Source organism: Hemitrygon akajei, chromosome 10 (assembly GCF_048418815.1).
Source record: "Hemitrygon akajei chromosome 10, sHemAka1.3, whole genome shotgun sequence".
Lineage (NCBI taxonomy): Eukaryota > Metazoa > Chordata > Chondrichthyes > Myliobatiformes > Dasyatidae > Hemitrygon > Hemitrygon akajei.
In genome coordinates, this window is record NC_133133.1 from 133,296,288 (window position 1) to 133,313,663 (window position 17,376).

A 17,376-nucleotide genomic window follows, 5' to 3' on the forward strand; every position below is an offset into this window, starting at 1 on the left:
GATTGAGTTCAAGAGCTGTGAAGCAACGTTGCAGCTCTACGAAACCCTGCATAGACCACATTTAGAATATTGTGTACAGTTCTGGTCACCTCATTATAGGAAGGATGTGGAGGCCTTGGAGAGAGTGCAGAGGAGATTTACCAGGATGCTGCCTAGATTGTGTTTTATTGAGGATATGTTGAGCAAGCTGGGGCTTTTCTCTTTGGAATGAAGATGCATGAGAGGAGATTTGATAGAGGTGTACAAGATGATAGAGGCATAGATTGAGTGGACAACCAGAGACTTTTTCCCCAGAGTGGAAATGGCTAATATGAGGGAGCATAGTTTTAAGGTGATTGGAGGAAAATACAGAGGGGATGCTAGAGGTAGTTTTTTAATGCAGAGTCATGAGTGCATAGAGTGCACTGCTGGGGTGGTGCTAAAGGTAGATACATTAGGGCTTTTAAGAAACTCTTAGATAGGTTCAACCTTTGAAACTTTATACAAATCTGTAAGCCTTTCCTTGAGGTACAGCTCATGAAACAAGAGCGCTTGTACTCTACCACAGCATTCAATGCTACGATGCATTTTTAACACAGGAAAAACAGTACAGTATACCTCTCAGCCACAATCACCTGACTAAAATTAGTGCTAAACCAAAGGAGGAGGCATTGGGTCAAGTGATCTAAAGCTAATAAAATTGTTAGACTTTAAGAAAGTCTGAAACATGACGAAGGAGAGGTTCAGGGAAGAAACTTCAAGTGGCATCATAGGTACTGTAGATAGGATTATTAAGAGAACTTCTGGCATATTGCCCTTCATGAATCAAAGTATTGAGTACTGGAGTTGGGATGTTATGTTGAAGTTGTATAAGACGTTGGTGTGGCCAAATTTGGAGTTGTATGCAGTTCTGGTCACCTACCTACAGGAAAGATATCAATAAGATTGAAAGAATGCAGAGAAAATTTACAAGGATGTTGCCAGGACTTGAGGATTGAAGTTATAAGGAAAGGTTGAATGTGCTAAGACTTTATTCCCTGGAGCATAGGAGAAAATGGGGGGGGGGGGGGAAATTAGATAGAGGTATCCAAAATTATGAGGGGTATAAATATGGTAAATGCAAGCAGGCTGTTCCCATTGAGACTGGGTGAGACTAGAATTTGAAGTCATAGGTTACAGTGAATTATTTAGAGGGTGGTGAGAACATGGAACAAGCTGCCAGTGGAAGTGGTGGATGTGGGTTTGATTTCAACATTTAAGATAAATTTGGATAAGTATATGGACAGGAGAGGTATGGAGGGCTATTGTTCAGGTTTAGGTTGATGGAACTAGGCAGAGTAACAGTTTGGCACAGTCTAGGTTGGCCAAAGGACCTGTCTCTGTGCTGTAGAGCAGTATGTCTACGGCTATGTCAAAGCAAGAGACTTGGACGATTGCTGGTATGACTATCAACAGTGATATGATGGATGAAGGAATAGGTGTGCAGGAGAAGTGGGGATTGAGGATTGCAGGGTTGGAGGAGGTTACAGAGATGGGGAGGGACATCACTGAGAGTCCGATCCACTTCCAGTGGTCCTATTAAGCCACAGTCTGTTATAGAATGAATTACAAATGGAGGTGCACTGGCACATCAATGTGGACAGCAGTCCTTTACTCATGTTCTCCCTCTATCTCATGCAGGGACCACTTACTCCCCCAATGGATCCCACTACTGGCAGAGTGCCCGGTGATCGCGAGGATGTATGAGGATGGTGCCCTGCTCCGTGACCGTGCCTCCGTCAACTCACTCATCCGTGTCCTCCAGACACTGCAGGAGTTCAACATTACACTAGAGACCTCGCTCGTCAAGGGCATTGACGTGTAGCATTGGTTTTTCAAAGGCAGAGACCCTTCCCCACCAACTCTGATGTGTTGAGCAAGGAAGGGTCTCCTGTCCATGTTGCCGAGCGTACGGATCATGTGACACTGTATGGAGATGGACAGCAAACCAACTGCCTAAAGGTCATGCCAGCCAATCCTGGCAGAAGAAAATAGTATTGATAATGTTATAAAGAAGTCAAATAGATAATGAAGAGTATTTTTGCCTGTTGGATGTGTGTAAATAAATTGTACCTTTACCGAATAGTGATTACACTGTCAGCTGTTCACCAGAACCTACTGGTTAAAAAGTAGCATTGATTTAGAATACTCCATGGGGATTTTCCCTCTTACCCCTCCCTTCATTTGTACCCCATTTGTGTAAATATTCTGTTTCTTTTTTTTTTGCGGGTAAACTTCAGAAAACCTCTTGAGTCCTATTTGGGGCAGTGGAGTGTGGTAAATGTGTGTGTTTTGCACTTTCCTCCAGTTTTGTTTTGGATGTGTCTCTCTCGTGTTCCCTGGTTCTGGAAGAATTAATTTAATGCTCCTGGTGCCTCAGTACATTCTTCTCCTTTCTGATTCCTTGATCCTCTGCAGAAGTTAACAAAAAACTGTGAGAGCACTGGTTAATTCACTACCGCTCAGTGGCCACTGCAGTACTGCAGGGAGTCTGGGTAACTGACGGGGAAACACAGCATTGCAAGGGGAACATGTGGTCTACTCAGTGCTGTCTGGAGCAGGGCTAGCCTCGCATACTACTAAAACCCTCCAAATTATAAAATTATATATATTTGATCATATTTTCATTATTTATTGGTTGAAAGCATAATACTGTTTTGATTTAATGGGTAAATCTCCCCTAGCAGCCAGGAAGGGAAGTGCAGTACCCACTCCATAACCTCTTCAAAGAACAGGTCTTCCTCTCTGACCCCTGGGGGGGGGAAGAATCAGAGACCTTCCTTTCCCTCCATGCCACTACCCCCGCCACCAACCCCCCCCCCCCCCCCCCCCCACCGCTACCTCCTTTGGTTAAACAGCTGAATAACGCTCACTGCTCAGATTAACTGGCTAATAGCAGAGCATAAAATACTGATTTGGAAAGTGGGAATACAGCCTGTGGGCAGAGGAGAAATAGTATTATTTTCTTTTAAACATCAGTATTTGAGAAATCAATCAAGTGCTGGACATGTGAAGTAAATCTGAAAACGCTAGTGCTGTAGGGTCATTGAGGAAAAGAAAGGCCATTAACTTTGCAAATAGGGTGCTTTAGTTCCAATAAAGGGCCTTGAACTCCAGTGTTAATCTGTCTCTTGGTTCCAGAGGCTGAGTATTTCCAGCACAATTTAATCATTGCAGGGAGCCGCCTTGAGGGAGATAGCTGAACACAATGGGCAAGGAATCCCACTGTTCTGAGGAATTCAGAAGGGGAGCTTTCAGAGATAAAGACCTCTTGTTTTTTCCCATGATTTTAAACACAAGGCTATTAGGGAGTGCAGTTCTTCACTCCCACTGTCCTGAGAATCTCCTGTAGGCTTCAGTCCCACGATTTTAGGATTGAACAGATGAGACTGAACACTCTGTACTGTGTTGGGGAGGAATTCCGGAAGGTAACCGTGGAGTCCTAACCATTCATGCTTGCTGTTTTGAAACAGATTTTTAAAAAAAATTTGGTTCTAGACAAAGTTAAGATCTGTAGGGAAACTGGACAACAGTATCAGTGGATAGTCAGCACCATCAAGCATACCTGCTTGGTGATTTCCCACTTTTCTAGGAATAGGAGTACAGATAGAACCTTTGAAAATTCCTCTGTGATTCCTTCTTACTAAGATCAGATCAACCATCCACTCAAATAACCTGTCCCCAACTGGTGCTCTCAAATTCCAGATGGGAACTATAAGCAGTTGATAATGGACATGCAAATACTGCAATTGGTCTGGTCCATTTGCCAATAGCCCTTAGATCATCCTAAAGTCTCCAGCAATTAAAAATTAACCTCCCTAGGTATTCCTGTGAGTGATTCCTGGAGGGAAATGGCATGAATTGTTAAAAAAAAGTATATTTTATTATTTTATTTGAATTTGTTCAGCAGGAATACCCATGCTGGCCAACTACTGGAGAGGGTGAGGGGTGGAAACTCTAGGAGTAATCAGAGTTGGCAATCCTATTGCAATGTTTCAGGTAGCTAGAATGATGATTGGATTTGCACCTCCCATACTCAGAGACTGAGCTTTGCTCCTTACCACAGAACTAATTTACACTGTAATTTCAAAAATCATTGACACAATTTAAGACACTTTATTGGAAGATATGAAAACAACATATTTTACAATCAATAGCTAAGAAATGATATGGCAAAACCTTCTTGAAGAGGAACCAGAACCAACTGCATTCTGGGCCAGCGTTAAGACCATTTAACTCTGAGCTCCAAGGTGTCTGGGATTTGATATTCACTCTTAAGCCGAGCCTTCATGGTCAGCTAGAAACAAACTCTGCTTTCTCTCCACTGTCAGCGGACTAAAACAGAAACCGTTCTTTCACTGGTGACAACAGGAAAGTGTGCGAGTGTGTATGGGAATAAGCTCAGCCTTGCCTGTGATGGTAACCATGACCAATGACTTATCAAGCTCCTGCGTTAAAAGCATTCACCTGGCTGAGGCAGCTTTGCCTTACAGGAGGCAATGTCCCATAGGGTGAGGCAGAAATATGAATTGAGTAAGTGTGTGTGTGAGAATCTGGTGAACTATATGAGAAGCCATCTGAATATGCCTTGACAGCCGAAGGCACTGATTTGACCTCCGCAGTGTTGACCTTGCTTTGGCACTACTCAGGAGAAGAGCATTGATTCACCAGCTGTTGGATGGGTTTTCAGGCTGTAAATCGCCTGAAAAGATACCTGTAAATTGGCTAATGCGCTGCTATGTGAGGCATGAATTAAAGTTGGGCAAGAACAGATGATTGCTGCTCAGTTATTAAAATCATTAGATGTGATTCTTGTTTACAGGCTCATTACAGTATAGAAAGAGCTGCTTGCCTCAATTGGATGGGAGTGGGGTTTTGTTCCCTGCCAGTTTCCTCACACCCAGCTTCTCCTAATCCTACCAGTGTACCTTTCTCCTCCGTTCCTCAGTCAATAGCTCATCTCGTTTTTCTCAAAAGCATACAGCTTATGCTCAGATATTGCATATGGTCATGACTCCTCCATTTTGGGTAAGGTCTTTGTCCTGCATTCTGTAGTGTTATTTATTTTAAAAATTGTCTTTTTTGCAACCCATCCTTCCGGACTGCTTCACAAATGCAAAATCTTCATTTACTGTATCAAACCCCTTGACCTTGACTCTTCACCTTTTTTCTAGATTTGTTCAATCTTTTGTGCTCAGTGATACCTATCCGATCAGTGTGGGTTTTCTTTCCTTTCCCCCAGTTAAGGGCTGATTTTTCCGATCATACACTAGGTTTGCAGACTGCCACTGACTGCACGTGCCCCCAACTGAAGCTTCTGGCTAACCACACTCGCACGCTACCTGGATTTCTGTAAAATAATACATTATTATTATTTAAAAATCTGATATATGTTATCAGTAGAAAATGTGAATTGCTGACTTTGTATATGTGTCTGATAACTAATCCATTGGTAATAAAAGATTAAGGAAGCTAAAATATCTTGTGATTTGGCATTTCATTTCATATAATGTCATTTCCAGGGGTACAAGTGTAAAGGAAAACAAAACAATTGTTACTCCAAATCCGATGCAGCATAAAAGAAACACAGAAAAATAACACAACAATAATAAAAACCACAATAAATATAAATATATATCGATTGTACAGTATGTCCATAAAGTGATGCTAGGCACAGGAGTGTCTGTACGTAAGGTGACTGACAGGAATTGATAAAGTAGAGGTGTTTCGTGGTGTGGAGGGGTGGGTTAGTGGGTGGAGGTGTTGATCAGCCTTATTACTTGGGGAAAGTAGCTGTTTTTGAGTCTGGTGGTCCTGGTGAAAATGCTACATAGCCTCCTCCCTGATGGGAATGTGGCAAACAGCCCATGAAGCAGGGTGGGTGGAATCCTTCACCGGTTACTGGCCCTTTTCCAGCACCTTTCTGTACATGTCCTCGACGGTGTGTTGGTTGGTGCCAGTGATGTATTGGGCATTTCTGACTACCCGTTGTAGAGCCTTCCTGCCCTTCACACTGTAGTTTCCATGCCAGGCAGTGATGCACGTTCCCAGCATGCTCTCTGCTGCATTTCTGTAGAATGGTGTGAGTATAGATCTGCGTAATCCAGCAACCAAGAGCTTCTTCAGAAAGTAAAGGCGTTGGTGAGCTTTCCTGATTGGGTATGACATGTTCTGGGTACCATGAGAGGTTTGCCAGATGTGCACTCCCAGGAATTTGAAACTGCTCACAGTTTCAGCATCAGAATCACTGGCATATGTTGTAAAATTAACTAACTAGTGCAAAATGAGAGGGGAAAAAATACTGAGGTAGTGTTCATGGGTTCATTGTCCATTCAGAAATCCAATGGCAGAGGGAAGGAAGCTGTTCCTGAAACTTTAAATGTGTGTCTTCAAGCTTCTGTACTTGCTCCTTGATGACAGCAATGAGAAGAGGGCATATCCTGAGTGAGCGGGGTCCTTAATGATGGAATCTGCCTTTCTGAGCCTTTTGAGGGCATCTTAATGCTGAAGAGTCAGTGCCCATGATGGAACTAACTGACTTTACAACTTTCTGCAGCTTTTACTGGTCCCGTGCAGTAGCACCTCCATATTAGATGGTAATGCAACCAGTTAGAATGTTCTATGTCTGTAGAAATTTGCGAGCTCTCACTGCTGTGCCTCTGATGTAAAGAAGGGGTGTAAGTTCTTCTGAAGTTGATAACCATCTCTTTTGATTTGTTGACATTGAGGAAGAGGTTATGTGCCTGGCACCAGGCCTCGTGCTCTTCCACTTCCTCTCTGTAGGCTGTCAATTCGTTGTTGGTGATGAGCCCCGCCACTGTTGAGTCATCAGTGAACTTGAACCAGTTTAAGTTCCAAAAGAAGATGACGGGGATTCCGTTCCTTTGAGTCTGTTCCATGATTGCAATGGCTGGGTCACCAGCATTCCACACCTCCCACCCAACCATAGATGTGGCCTTTGGAGAAGCAAATCGAGAATCCAAGGGGAAGTATAGAGAAATTCACTTTTTATCCATTCAGTGAACCAACAGAACTGGAATGGAACAAAGTTATCCTTGATACTACGGGCCAGTCTAAAATGAAGAGTAGAATGGACTTCAGAACCAGAGAAAGGTCTTGTTCAATTTGGTAAGGAGGCCAGACAACTTAGCTTGGATTTCAGCCACGTGGAATCACTTCACATTTCATATGAATTTTGTGGTCTACCTTGACCTGATATGGCCGATTTCCAGGGACCACAAATGCCAGACTATGTCTGTGACAGATACTGCAGGAACCAACATGAACTATAAACCTACATGACCTCTTGGTCTACCTGTGGAAGACACATCAGACCGCATTGGCAGATTGACTAGTACATATCCTTGTGGAGATGAGGTTCACCCTCACATCGAGGTGAGCTTTCCAGCATGCTGTGAGGTGTGACAACCATACTAAATGGAACAGACTCAGAATAGACCCAGCAGTCTAAAACTGGGCATTTGACCATCAACAGCACAGAAATATAACCATCCTGATCTGTAGTCTCATGGCCGGGCATACCCCCCCCCCCCCCCCACCACTCTCCCATTACACTAAGGCCAGTTCCATGAGGAGTGCAGTAAGATTATTGAGAACAGCACCAGGCATACCTAATGTAATGAGGTAACAACCTGGCAAAGCTGCAACACACACTACATGCATGCTAAGCAACAAAAACAGCATGTACTGGACACAGTAAATTGCATATCAAATTAGTTTCTCTTGTATCTAATGGTGGTGGACAACTAATAGTAGTATATGATCACTCAAGTTCAGTATGATGGTCGCATGAGGGGTTGTCTATTATTCACTTAGTGGAGATTGCCTGTGGTTGACCTTGCTTAACATGGGGAGGCTGATGCATGGGTAGCCACCACACAATCCTTGACAGATTGGCGTCAGGGTTCAGTGACATGCAATCCAAGATGACTGGGGACCCTTCACTCCTACAGCCATCCTCCACCTTCACTGCCATTGTGATATGTCATCATCTTCCACAAACTCCACCACTGAGGTCTTGGTTGGATCGCTGGTTGTCTGGAACTTCTCCTTTTATCTTACCCTGGGAGCTAAGTGCCAGATGGCTAAACACCAGACAGCATTACTCTTGGGTCTCAAGAACTCACAAGCCTCTCCATCACAACAAGATGACAACCCTCGGTGGATAACTAAACAGCAAATGGACGGGCAACTTTAAGAACATCCCCATCTTTAATAACACTCAGTCAATCCCGGACTTATTTTAATTGCCAAGGATTCCACTACCTTAAGTGCTCATTCTCTTTACCACTGGCACCATTGCTGTAGTGTGCACCATTAACAGAATCCATTTCAGTTATCTACTGAGGTAACTTTGTCAATGCCTACAATCATGGAAAGGATATCAGTCAAAAATCCCAGAGTGTATCCCAGCCTGAGTTTTCAGGTGATGAATGTCTCAAAATTGATACCTTATTATGTATTATAATAAAATTTGATAAAGGAATATTGTTAGATGCAGTTGTATTATTTTGTTGTCATCTCCCTCCTCCTACTCCTACTCATCTTCCACTTCCTCCACCACCACCTTTTGCTCGTCCTCATCTTCCTCTTCCATCTTCTATAATCTCCTTCCACCAGGTTCTCCTCTCTCTCCTTATCTCCACTCTCTCCCTTTCCTCCACCCTTCTCTTCTTATGACTCCTCCTCCTCTACTCTCTTCCTCCTCCTTTCTCCTCTTGTTTCTCTTCTTGCTCCTCTCTTCCTATTCCTCTCTTTCAATTCCTGCTCCCTCTTCTACATTGCCTACTCCACTCTCATCCTTCTTCTCATTTCTCTTTCCACTCATCTTCCAAGTTGAATTGCCACCGCTGTGGATTTGCGAGTTCTCAGGTGGAGAAGCCAGTGTTGGACCCACAGACTCAGCCAAACTCCAAGATAGACCTGGAAAGGAAATAAGGTTGATTAGGAATGAAGGAACAGTAGAATGAATAATACACCAAAAGGAGGTTATGTTGGAGATACAGGTGATGGTGTGTGAATTCACGGTAAGCAAAAGGCTCTTTGCATACCAATTAAAAGGCGTAGCTCTCAAGAGATGATGGACCAATTAGAAGTGAGTACTAGAACAGTAAACAGAAAACCTAAGTGAAAAAATAATGCAAAACAATCAAAGCCAGAATATCTATATCATGAAAGATATCAGAAACTTTGAGGTAACACGAAATAATGAGAAAGTACATTTGTATTGAGACATTAAGTCACCAAAAATGTTGGCAAACTTTTATAGATGCACAGTGGCGAATATCTTAACTGGTTGCAGCCTGGTATGGAAACACCAATGCCCAGGAATAGAAAACTCTACAGAAAAGTGGTGGATATAGCCCGGTGCATCACAGGCAAAATCCTCCCCACCGCTGACACACACAAAATGCTGGAGGAACTCAGCAGGACAGGCAGCATCTATGGAAAGGAGTAAACAGTTGACATCTTGGACTGAGATCCTTCATCAGGACATCGACCCTGCCCACCATTGAGCACATTTACATGAGTGCTGCCATGAGAAAGCAGCATCCATCACTAATGCCATGCTCTCTTCTCACTACCATTGGGCAAGAGGTACCACCAGGTTCAGGAACAGTTATTACCTTAAAGCAAGGGTTCCCAAGCTGGGGTCCATGGACTCCCTGCTTAATGGTATTGGCCAATGGCATGAAGAAGGTTAGGAACTCCTGCCCTAAAGTCATAAGGTTCCTGAATTGGTGTGGATAACTTTACTCACCTCAACACTTAACTGATTCCATAACCTACAGAGTTACTTTCAAGGGCTCTACAATTCACATTCTCAGTATTATTTATTTTGTATTTGCACAATTTGCCTTCTTTAATACATTAGTGGTTTGTCAGTCAATGGTAAGACTCTTGGCAGTGTGGAGGATCAGCAAGATCTTGGGTTTCATGTTCACAAGACACTCAAAGCTGCAGCGCAGGTTGACAGTATTGTTAAGAAGGTGTATAGTGTGCTGGCCTTCATCAACTGTGGGACTGAGTTCAAGAACCATGAGTTAACGTTACAGCTATATAGGACCTTGGGCAGATCCCACTTGGAGTACTGTGTTCAGTTCTGGTCACCTCATTACAGGAAGGTTGAGTGAATTTGGCCTTTTTCTCCTTGGAGTGACAGAGGATGAGAGGTGCCCTGATAGAAGTATATAATATGATGAGAGGCATTGATTGTTTGGCAGAGGTAATTATGGGAGAAGACAGCAAGAGGAAAGAGTTAAATAGTATGAAGAAGGCCATCACGGACACACAACAAGCAAAGTTAAAGTAAAAATAATGTGATGATGGCTTTAGTCGGAAAAGTTGACAAATTTGATAGCGCTAACCAAGGCAGGTAATCGTATATCAAGAGGGTTGAATGGTATTGTGAGGCGAACCATGTGGTTAAGGAGAAGAAAGTATCTACGCTTCTTAGCTTAATAGATGCTAAGACATACAGGCTCTTATGAAACTTATTAACTCCTGAAAAGCAAGCAAGCAAGGTGCTCGACAAAATTTTTGCAATTTTACAAAATCACTCGAGCCCTAAGCCACTGACAATAGCTGAGAGATTTAGATTTCACAAAAGGAAGTAATAAAAAGATGAAAGCAATTCTGAATACATTGCAGAACGGCACAAACTTTCCCAGTACTGTGATTTTAGAGATGGGCTTCACTGATGCATTAAGGTACAGACTTGGATGTGGCATGCATAGTCAAAACACTCAAAAGAGGCTACTGTCAGAAAGACCTAACCTTCGAATAGGCATTGACATTGCAATGTCATTAGAGACTGCAGCAGAACTACAGAAAAAGAGGTTAGAATGTGAAGTGCACAAAATGTCCCTGAATGGTGCAAAAAGCTAAAAATATAATCAATGTGGCAAATCCTCCCATGATGTGAATTACTGTTGGTTCAAAGAAAAACTTTGCAGAAAGTGTCACAGACAAAGTCACCTATAGAGTGTGCAACGCAAACAAAAAGCACAACCGAGAGAAAATTTTCCAAAACTAAGCAGGTGCATAAAGTGACCGAATGTGAAACAGAATCAGACAGCAAAGAGTCTTACAACAGAGCTCTACCAAGAGGGATTTCTTGCAGATCAGCGGTGGTTATTTAAAAAGGGAGCTTTGTGAGTGTTTGTCCATTCCACGTGGCCTATCAGCGGCATCAACAGAGCTCTACAAATTAAATAAAAGTACAGAAGGGATAAGCGGAGTGGCCATTGTCAGGAGTAGGCCAGTGGCAAGAGTAGAAGTGACAGGCTTTGGCTCAAAGGTGACTTCGGCTTGGAAGAGGCATCAGCTCTATGTGAAGCATCTACTAAGGTTTCCTTTTTTCCTCTCTTATTGTACCATTTAAATGGCAGTGGTATGCTCTTCATGCAGATGGTGGAGAACTGGGAGACCCAGAGTCTCCCGGGGAACTATATCTACGTGAAGTGCACCCGGCTCCAGTTCCTTGAAGACCATGTTAGGAACCTGGAGCAGCAACCGGATGACCTTTGGGTTGTACGGGAGAGTGAGGAAATAATTTATCAAAGTTACAGGGAAGTAGTCACCCCGAAGTTGCAGGAGGCGAGTAGCTGGGTGACTGTCAGGAGAAATGGAAATAGGCAGTTAGAGCAGAGCACCCCTGTGGCCATTCCCCTCAGAAACATCTTCTGTGGGAGATGGCCTCCCGGGAGAATGCCATGGCAACCGGGTTACAGGCAATGACCATGGGTCCATGGTGTAGAAGTGTGCAGTAGTGATAGGGGACTCAATAGTGAGGGGAACAGACAGGAGATTCTGTGGACGAGAACAGGACACCCGGATGGTATGTTGCCTCCCAGGTTCCAGGGTCAGCGACGTCTCAGATCGCATCCACAACATTTTGGAGAGGGAGGTGGAACAACCAGATGTCTTGGTACATATTGGTACCAATGACACAGGAAGGAAAAGCAATAAGGTCCTGAAAAGAGAATTTAGAGAGCTAGGTAGAAAGCTGAGGAGCAGGAGCTCCCCAGTAGTAATTTCTGGATTGCTGCCTGTGCCACGTGCCAGTGAGGGTAGAAACAGGATGGTCTGGCAGATTAATGCCTGGCTGAGAAGCTGGCGCTGGGGACAGGGCTTCAGGTTCTTGGATAATTGGGATCTCTTCTGGGGGAAGTATGACCTGTTCAAAAGTGACGGGTTGCAACTAAACCCGAGGGGGACCAATATTCTCGCGAGCAGGTTTGTTAGAGCTGTTGGGGGGGGGGGTGGTGGGTTTAAACCAACTTGGTGGGGGCGGGAGATGGGAACTGGAGTGAAGGGACTCAGGAAAGGATGGATTGTAAAAAATAAAGATAACGTGTAGTCAGATTGTCAGGAAGGGCAGGCAGGTGATGGGACTTAGTTGCAGCCAACAGGCTGAATATCAAATCATTAGGGATGCAGAATCAGAAAGGATAGCAAATACAGCTCTCAAGGTGTTGTATCTAAATGCACGCAGTATAAGAAATAAGGTGGATGATCTTGTTGCAATATTACAGATTGCCAGGTATGATGTGGCCGTCACTGAAACGTGGCTGAAGGATGGTTGTAGTTAGGAGCTGAATGTCCAAGGTAACACATTTTGTCAGAAGGATAGGAAGGTAGTCAGAGGGGGTGGTGTGGCTTTACTGGTAAAGAATGGCATCAAATCAGTAGAAAGATGTGACACAGGATCGGAAGATGTTGAATCCTTGTGGGTTGAGTTAAGAAACTGCAAGGGTAAAAGGATGTTGATGGCAGTTATATACAGACCTCCCAACAGTGGCTGGGAGGTGGACCACAGGTTACAACAGGAAATAGAAAAGGCGTGTCAAAAGGTCAATGTTATGGTAGTCATGGGAGATTTTAAACATGCAGGTTGATTGGGAAAATCAGGTTGGTAATAGATCTCAAGAGAGTGAGTTTGTTGAATGACTAAGAGATGGCTTTTTAGTGCAGTTTGTCATTGAGCCTACTCGGGGATCAGCCATTCTGGATTGGGTGTTATGTAATGAACCGGCGATGATTAGGGAGCTTAAGGTAAAAGAACCCTTTGGAACCAGTGATCACAATATGATTGTGTTCAGCTTGAAATCTGATAGGGAGAAAGTAAAGTCTGATGTAGCAGTATTTCAGTGGAGTAAGGGAAATTACAGCGGTGTGAGAGAGGAATTGGCCAAAGTAAATTGGAAGGAGCTGCTGGCAGGGATGTCAGCAGAGCAGCAATGGTATGAGTTTCTGGGGAAAATGAGGAAGGTGCAGGACATGTGATTTCCAAAAATGAAGAAATACTCAAATGGTAAAACAGTACAACCACGGCTGACAAAGGAAGTCAAAGCTAATGTAAAAGCAAAAGAGGCCATACAACAAAGCAAAAATTAGTGGGAAGATAAAGGGTTGGGAAGTCTTTCAAAACTGACAGAAAGCAACTAAAAAAATCATTAGAAGGGAAAAGATGAAATATGAAAGCAAAGCTAGCAAATAATATCAAAGTGGATAGTAAAAGTTTACTCATGTACTGTATGTTAAAAATAAAACAGAACTGAGATATAGGATCACTAGAAAATGAGGCAGGAGAGATAATAACAGGGGACAAGGAAATGGCTGACGAACTAAATGAGTATTTTGTGTCCGTCTTCACTGTGGAAGACATTGGCCTGATTTTGTAATGCGTGAAGGAAGAGAAGTGCGTGAAGTTACTGTTACAAGAGAGAAGGTGCTCAAAAAGCTGAAAGACCTAAAGGTACATAAGTCACCTTACCAGAGGAACTGCACACTAGGGTTCTGAAAAAGGTAGTGTTAGAGATAGTGGTGACATTAGAACTGATCTTTCAAAAATCATTGGCATGGTGCCAGAGGACTGGAAACTTGCAAATGTCATTCCACTCCTTAAGAAAGGAGGAAGGCAGCAGAAAGGAAATTATAGACTAGTTAGCCTGACCTCAGTGGTTGAGAAGATGTTAGAGGCTGCCAGTGACTAGTGGTGTTCCGCAGGGGTCGGTGTCGGGACCACTTCTTTTTATGCTGTATATCAATGATTTAGATGATGGAATAGATGGCTTTTTTGCCAAGTTTACAGATGATACGAAGATTGGTGGAGGGGCAGATAGTGTTGAGGAAACAGGTAGGATGCAGAAGGACTTAGACAGATTAGGAGAGTGAGCAAGAAAGTGGCAAATGAAATACAAAGTTGGAAAATGCATGGTCATGCACTTCAGTAGTACAAATAAATGTCGGAATATTTTCTAAACGGGAAGGAAATCCAGGAATCAGATGCAGAGGGACTTGGGAGTCCTTGTGCAGAACACCCTGAAGGTTAACTTGCAGGATGAGTCAGTGATGAGGAAGGCAAATGCCATGTTAGCATTCATTTCAAGAGGTCTAGAATACAAGAGCAGGGATGTGATGCTGAGGCTTTATAAGGCATTGGTGAGGCTTTACTTTGAGTATTGTAAACAGTTTTGGGCTCCTCATCTTAGGAAAGATGTGCTGGCATTGGAAAGGGTCCAGAGGAGGTTCACAAGGATGAAAAAGGTTATCATACGAGGAATGTTTGATGGGTCTGGGTTTGTATTCGCTGGAATTCAGAAGAATGAAGGGAGAGCTCATTGAAACCTTTTGAATGTTGAAAGGCCTAGACAGAGTAGATGTGGAAAGTATGTTTCCCATGGTGGGAGAGTCTAGGACAAGACGGCACAGCCTCAGGATAGAGGGGCGCCCTTTCAAAACAGAGATACAGAGAAACTTCTTTAGCCAAAGGGTGGTGAATCTGTGGAATTTGTTGCCACATGCAGTTGTGGAGGCCAGGTCGTTAGGTGTATTTAAGGCAGAGGTTCATAATTGGACATGGCATCAAAGGTTACGTGGAGAAGGCCGGGAACTGGGGTTGAGGAGGAGATAGAAAAAAACAATCAGCTTTGATTGAATGGTGGAGCAGACTCAATGGGCCAGATGGCCTAATTCTGCTACTATGTCTTATGGTCTGACAAAGGTGAGCTGTCATGTCTAGAACTGTATAGTATTACTGGAGCAGATCACAAAATCATATAGATCACAATAGATGTGTCTGGTGTAAAACTGAAAATGGAGCTGGATACAAGATCAGCTTTGTCTATAATTTCAGAGGCTGTCTACAACAAACTGTTTTCAAAACTACCATTAGAGAAGACCTCAGTGATGCTAAATACTTACAAAGATGAAATAGAGTCTCCCAAATGCAAACTGAAATTGAACGTTACTTATGGAGACCAAATGCAGCAGTTAGAGCTTTATATGTTGAAAAGTAAAGCACTTTTCAGACGTGAGTGGTTGAGAAAAATGCAACTAGCTTGGCACTCATTCAAAGCTCTCAATGTGTCATCAACAGGCAACTGCAGCCCCAAGCAGCAGCATTAACCAGAGACTGCCACAGCTGCTTAACGCTAAAGAGAAGTTTTTTAGAAGGCGATTGGTAAAGTCAAAGGCATAAAGGCCAGAATTGAACTGAGTGAAGCAGCAACAGCAAGATTCCATAAAGCCTGCCCAGTGCCTTGCGCACTTACGTCCTAAAGCAGATGCTGAGCTTCAGAGCTTGGATACCTCTGGAATTCTTTCCAAGGTTGAGCCATGCCCATTGTCCCAGTGATCAAGAAAGAGAAGGCTGGAGCCATTTCCCTACGTGGAGATTTCAAATTGAGCATCAACCCGGTGCTGCGTACTGTGCCCTCTGCCATGAAAGGAAAACATTTTTGCATCTTTGTCAGGCAGGGAGAAGTTTTCAAAGATTGACTTGTCATAAAGGGAGATTGTGGAGTCAAGCAGGAAGTTCCTCACAATCAACACTCACAAGGGACTGTTCTAGTATAATTGTCTCATCTTCGGCGTCACATCAGCTCCAGCAATTTGGCAAAGTGCAATGGACCAAATGCTCCACAATATCCCAGGAACACAATGTAAGCTTGATGGCATCATTGTGACAGGTAAAAATGATGAAGAGCACCTCCAGAACCTTGGCAAAGTGCTTACCAGGGTGAGTGAGTTTGGTCTGTACACAAAGAGAGAGAAATGTGAGTTTTTCAAGAATGATATCTCATATTGTAGACATGTTATTGACAAGCATGGCTTACATAAATCACAAGAGAAGATTGAAGCTGTGCTAAAGGCACCCAAACTGGAAAATATGTCACAACTCAGGTCATACTTGGACCTTGTAAACTACTACCACTAGTTTCTCCCAGACATTGTTACAGTGCTGCACCAATTGAACACAGTTACAGACAGGAGCAAAGTGGGAATGGTCAGAAAGATGTGAAAAAACATTCAAGGAACCAAAGACACTAAAAACATCCGATGAACTGCTCACCCATTATGACTCACCTCTACCCATCAGACTGGCATGCGAGGTGTCCCCATTTTGTCACACACTATGAAAAATGGATCGGAATATCTGATTACATTTGCTTCAAGGTCACTGATGAGATAGAATGCAACTATGCACAGATCAACCAAGAGGCCCTTAGTCTAGCATGGGAAATAAAAAAGTTCCAATCTGCCTCTATGTGAAAAAGTCTACTCTAACGACAGATCACCAGCCCCTTGTGTCCATTTTCAATCACAGGAAGGGAATTCCAATGATGTCTGCTAGCCGGTTAGAACGTCGGGCACTGTTCCTCGGAGCCCACTCTTCTGACATGGAGTTCAAGGTACCAATCAACACAGCAATGTTGATGGCTTGTCACATCTTCCACTGTTAGCAACCGAAGAAGAAAAGTCTTCATACTGTTACCCAGCTGAAGTGGTCCACACAGCACCGGTGGACCAATCGGTGGTAACAAATTCTGCAAAACAAAGAGAAACAGTAACGACCCAACATTGTCAAAGGTCTATGACATCACTATGCAAGGATGTCCAGCTCATGGTTTTCAGAGTTCTCAGTGAGACAAAAGTCGGTATGACAAAGAACGCTGATGTGTGGATCTCGTGTTGTAGTTCCCTCTAAAATGTGCACCAGGGTGTTAGAGAACCTGCATGAAGGACACCTGGGTACAGTCAAGATGAAGAGTCCCACCTGGAGCTACGTGTGGTGGCTGGGAATAGATAGACAGATTGAAGGCTTGACCAAAAGCTGTTCGGGATGCCAAAAAGTTCAAACTGCACCCCTGCAGACACCATTACACCCTTGGGAGTGGCCGTCAACTCCATGGCAAAGAGTACATATTGACTTTGCTGGGCCAGTTATTGACTCAATGTTTTTGATTGCCGTGGATGCTCGTTCGAAGTGGCTAGAGGTCAGACCAATAAAGTCAACCACATCAGAAAAGACTGTTTCCGCCCCTGAGGACT

General features: G+C 43.5%; 1 protein-coding gene across 6 annotated transcripts in view; it reads left to right on the forward strand.

Moving 5' to 3' along the window:
• Nucleotides 1–5,513, forward strand: part of dennd5b (DENN/MADD domain containing 5B) — a 275,753-nt gene extending 270,240 nt beyond the window's left edge. For all 6 annotated transcript variants that reach the window (XM_073058989.1, XM_073058990.1, XM_073058991.1 and 3 more), the window contains one exon: nucleotides 1,660–5,513. In XM_073058989.1, coding sequence (XP_072915090.1) covers nucleotides 1,660–1,843 — 184 coding nt within the window. In that variant the 3' untranslated portion in view covers nucleotides 1,844–5,513. The remainder of the gene's footprint in view (nucleotides 1–1,659) is intronic.
• The last annotated feature ends 11,863 nt before the right edge of the window (nucleotides 5,514–17,376 follow it).